The sequence below is a fragment of the Quercus suber genome, unplaced genomic scaffold, assembly GCF_002906115.3.
Source record: "Quercus suber isolate HL8 unplaced genomic scaffold, Cork oak 2.0 scaffold_49, whole genome shotgun sequence".
In the NCBI taxonomy this organism is placed as follows: Eukaryota; Viridiplantae; Streptophyta; class Magnoliopsida; order Fagales; family Fagaceae; genus Quercus; species Quercus suber.
Genome location: NW_027069514.1, coordinates 1,138,662 through 1,143,864, shown reverse-complemented (window position 1 = coordinate 1,143,864; position 5,203 = coordinate 1,138,662). Strand labels below are relative to the sequence as shown.

General features: G+C 35.4%; 1 protein-coding gene across 1 annotated transcript; it reads left to right on the top strand.

The window, feature by feature from the left end:
- The first annotated feature begins 666 nt into the window (after positions 1 to 666).
- Positions 667 to 4,765, top strand: LOC112009852 (small ribosomal subunit protein uS11x). The gene is given in 5 exon segments (XM_065771821.1): positions 667 to 837; positions 3,454 to 3,484; positions 3,487 to 3,572; positions 3,656 to 3,701; positions 4,240 to 4,765. Coding segments are annotated over 5 exon segments (441 nt in total). The 3' UTR covers positions 4,347 to 4,765.
- Positions 4,766 to 5,203: the final 438 nt, after the last annotated feature.

Genomic DNA, 5,203 nt, shown 5'->3' with positions numbered 1-5,203 from the left:
GATTGAGGTTATATACCCAGTTTACATCGTGATGTGTCAAACCTAAGTTGTTATAAGGCGTTTAAAGCCTCTATACTCCCGAGCACCCCTGAACATATTCGAGGCGCACTGCGTGGGAGATAACGTAAAAAACTAAGGTAATTTCTCGTCAAATTACCCATTGGGATAGTCATCCCTCCCTCGACAAAAGCTACCATGGAATGACTACCTCCCCGTTTTTCTATCATTGCGACCAGGTTTGAGAGGAAGCGTACCTCATACCCACTGTTGAGGAATCCTATACTTAATCCTAAATGATTCCATTTGCTCTCGGAATCAACTAGATACTTAACTCTACCATTTTCTAACAATAGCAGAGAACGAATTGATACAGAAGATGGAAAACTAGGGAGGGTTAAGGAAACTTACAAGTGTGGAAAAACAAGCTCCTCGGACGGACTCTTGTATTTATGAGAGCGTGGAGTAATGAGAGAAAGACAGATTCAATGAATACGTGCTGAGAGAGAGTGATTTGTAACTGAAGAAAGATTTGATTTGAAAGACACTTTACAAGAGCACAGAAAGTAGGAGCGAGAAAACCCGCCCATAAATGCAAAGGATCCCCCACCGTTAGATTTGCATCAGGTCGTTGAACGTGTGGGACAGCAGAGCAGTTACCATTTAATAATGGGTGCCCATGACGCCGAAGCGTCAGGAGCGTGCCTTGGGCAAACAAAAAGACATTCTGAAATGGGGGAAACCTACGAAGTAAATGGGGTTGGATATCAAATCTCCTTTTTCCCGAGTGGCAAAAAGCGAGATTTTGAGGGGCTATTGTGGGGCCTGTTAGTTAAAAAGGTATAGTAACCTCAGAAATGGGCTCGGGACCCAAAGGCCCAATCCGAGAACACGTAGTAATCCGAGGACAGCCTAAAAAAGTTTTATTCTTATCAAATGGGTGGTATGAAAGAAACGAGTAGATATTATATACAGCGGCATAACACAACGTCCGAGGACAACAAAGTCCGAGGTCAAGGTAACCTTCATGTTAGCGAAAAGACCCCAAAGTTGTATCTGAACTGGAAATTGGATATAGCTTAGGAGGCGTCGGGGAAGGTAGCAAATATCTTTTGAGGCCATCACCTCCACATTAAATGCTTTCAGCTAACAGTCTGGCCGCATTAATATGGAGGTGATACCTGAACAGTAACTAAGCAGCTTTATGCCACTAAGCTGAAAGTTCTGGTAGGTACTGGATGGGACAGAAAGGAGCTCCCAAGATAAGAACTACACGTGTACGATGGAAACAGGGGGAGAACGGAGTATATAACATAGGAATGAAGAAAACAGAAGGGGAGAAGGACAAAAAAGCAGAAAGAAAAGGAGAAAAAGAAAAAGGAAAGAGAGACCAATTGAAAGAGAGCCGAGGATAATTTTCCTCAGAGAGTGAACCGAAAGTATCCCTTATTGATTGATGAGTAGAACCCTTCCTGAAAAACAGTACTAGTTCTTGGACCCATATTCTAAAAATGTATTGTTTGGGCTTTTTGGGCTGAAACCCATCACTCAGGGTCAATCCAAAATGGGTCCCTACAATATATATATTAATTGAATTTAGATTTTATTTTACATTTAAAATCCATTTGAATTTACTCAATCATTTCTTTAAACTTATTACTATATATAATTCATTCAGTATACAAATAGAATTATAATAAATATTTAATGTTGTAATATATAGTTTCATATATAATCACAATCCTACTAATTGTCTATTCATAATTATCACAATAATTAATTTTTTTCTAAAAAATTAAATTTCATATATAAACAAGAAATAAAAGAGAGAAAAATTATATTATGTTCAACTTATCCATACTTTACAGTTTATACGGGTTATCAACTAGTTACATAAATACATTTGTTAAAGTATGCTGTATATTAGATACTTAAAAAAAAAATAATAATGGAGTAATATATAAGAGCCTGAGCAAGAATTGAAATTTTTAGCCAAAAAAAAAAAAATTAAAAAAAAAAAGGAAAGGAAAAAAAATCTAAATACTGAGATGCCCAATAATAATTATTAATTAAAGAAAAGTGAAGGACATTTCTGTAAATCCAATTCCTGACTGACTTTTCGTCGTAACAAAACCCTAATCCATCTAGTCATATAAAACGACGCTGTCTAAATTCGTTTCACTCTTCACCTCCTTCCTAGGGTTTTCGCAGCTGAAAGAACCAACAGAGCCTCCTCAAAACCCTAGAGCTCTCAATCCATCACTTCGAAGCCATGGTAAGCTAATCTCGAAGCTAATTTCTGTTCCTCAATTTCGTTATTGTTTGTTATCCGATTCATCTTTCTCTATCTGCACTTCAATTGCATTTGAAGCCTTAGATTCGTTGTTTATATGCTGTTTCATTTCAGATCTAGAATCTTCTTGTTTCTATGCATAGATTGAGAAATTGATTTTTTGAATTTCAAATAGACTATTTGCAAAAATTGATGGGTTTTAGAATTATGGCCTTTGAGAAATTGAGGATGTAAATTTTAATTATTGAGTATTTAATTATGATTAAATGAATTTAGCTTGTTTTTGAGTTATTAGTGGAATATGTACTGGATAGCTTAAAATGTTTAAGAGGGTTTAAATCTCAATGTAACATGGATGTGATTTTTGTGATTTTTTTTTTTTTTTCATTTATATCTATGTTATGAAACATTTCTTCAGCTTCACCTTTATGTAAATATTAGCATGTGGGTTTTAAGCAAAAAAAAAAGAGAGCATGTGGGCAAGAAAATTGACTAGTTCAATTGAATTGTTTCTTGCTGCTCTTGTTGATGAGTGATGTGTTGTCTCAGTTTTCTTAAAGTTTTGAATAGGCTCAAGCTGGTAACCATCTCAATTTTAGATATCAAATGTAATTTCTGTTCATTGGTTCTGTTTTAAATTATTGGCAAAAATGTACACCCTTTAAGATTGGTCCATTGTCATTTTGGTCCTGTAAGTTCATATTTGTTGTGTGGCTGCCGTTAGTCCTTCCTCCATTAAGTAAAAAAAGTTGCTGTTAACAATGGTGGAAAATGTATACTTTCAGGATCAAAATGACAATTGACCAACTGAACGGGTGTAATTTGTATTTTTTTCTTCTATCGTTTAAAAGAGACATTCTTATAGTTTTTTAGTATTAAAAACAAGTTTCTAATAGTTAACAGGAGTTATGGATGGAAGAATTAACTGCGATAGTAAATGCAAACTTACAGACCAATGGCAATTGACCAACTTAATGGGTGTTATTTATAATTTTGCCTAAAATATATTATTTGAGGTTTTGTAGCCTCATGCCGTGACCCAAGGCTTGAGTATCAGAATAGCTATGGGACATATTTATTTGGGTTACATTTGTAAGAGCTATTGTTAGAATTGTAAGATTGCTAGGTTTCTGACTCGCTTGGTTCATATATTGTGTTTCTAGTCGAAGAGGAGGACTAGGGAACCAAAAGAAAAAATGTGACTCTTGGACCTGCTGTCAGAGAAGGAGAACAAGTTTTTGGTGTCGCCCACATTTTTGCATCATTTAATGACACCTTCATAGTAAGTATAACATGTCTGTTTGTTGCTCTTGAAATTATGTTTCTTGGATTCTGGCCTATTGTGTAACTATTTCTGATCTGCAGCATGTGACCGATCTGTCAGGAAGAGAAACACTAGTTCGCATTACTGGTATGGAAATTTTTTTCTTCGTGGTGCTATATATTATGTATGCCATCCTCTATTTATAGGTTTATGCAGGAGTCATTCATTGTGTTCAAATAGAATAGCAAAGGGTCTCTTTCTTTGTTCACTACTGTGAACCTTGTGTATTTTTCCTGCTACTACATTTTTAATTATATGTTTTCTTACCTATCCAAAAAAAAAAAAAAAAGATAGACCAAGGGTACATCCCATTGAATTATGGTGGGATCTGTTAGATGAATTAATCCTTCATTCTGGAAAATTATGTCTGCATATTGGTAGATAGGTGTGACAGCATAATTATGCTTTTACTTCATGGGCTTCTAATCTGCAGATTGTATTAAAAATTTTCGTTTAACGCTTTAGCATGTGAACTTTAATGCATAGTGCATCCATCCAGACAACCTTCATTCCTGTAGTAGAATCCAAGAATGACTGGAAATATTTTATTGTTTGCATTGTGTGGATTGAAAAACTGCTTTGTAGCTTGTTATATAATCTTTTTTTTTCTTTTTTTCAAATACAGGTGGGATGAAGGTGAAAGCTGACAGAGATGAGTCTTCACCATATGCTGCCATGCTTGCAGCACAGGATGTTTCTCAGAGATGCAAGGTCTTTTTCTGCTTTCTATAGAGTCCTCTTCAACTGATTTTCTAATCTGAACCTACGCTGATTAGGTGCTTTAGTTTTGGAATTGAGTGCTTAATGGAATTTTAATGTTTCTATAAAGGGCTCATTTATTTATTTATTATTATTTTTTTGGCTAAGATGTTCCCTTTTCAGTTTGATTTGAAAATTCAAATATTTATTTGCTCTATGGGCCATTAGAACATAATTTTTTTTTTGTGTGGGACTTGGCGTCTGTAGTAATTGTTCATCATGTGAAAATAGCATTGTCATATCTTCTCTTACGAATTTATTTTGCTAAAGTTTCAATTTTCATAATGCAGGAACTTGCATCACTGCCTGCATATCAAGCTCCGTGCTACTGGTGGAACAAGACCAAAACACCTGGTCCTGGGGCACAGTCTGCTCTCCGTGCACTTGCTCGTTCTGGAATGAAAATTGGACGTATAGGTAAAGGTCTAATTCCATAGAAGGAAAAATTTCACAATTTTATTGTTTACCTAAGTAGATGACCGTTTCTTTACCACACATCATGTAGACAGATTAGTGAAAACTATTTTTTTCTGGAATGCAAGTCACCCCAGATATTTCACCAAGAGATTGGCCAGGAACTTACTATGTATATATAAATACTGCCCTTGCAGTTATACCCAAAAAAAAAACCCTAGATGGTTGATTGAGAAGTTTGTTTGGAAATGGGTATTGGTAGGTTTTAGTACTAATTATTTTACAATGTGGTTATTGGTGCTAGGGTTGCGAATGGCACAAGCTGAGCCAAGTTGCGTGTTGCTTAAGCCTAGGTTGCTAAAAATTATACAAGCAGTCTAATCAAGCTTGTCTCAAGTTTTAAAATCTGAGACTCA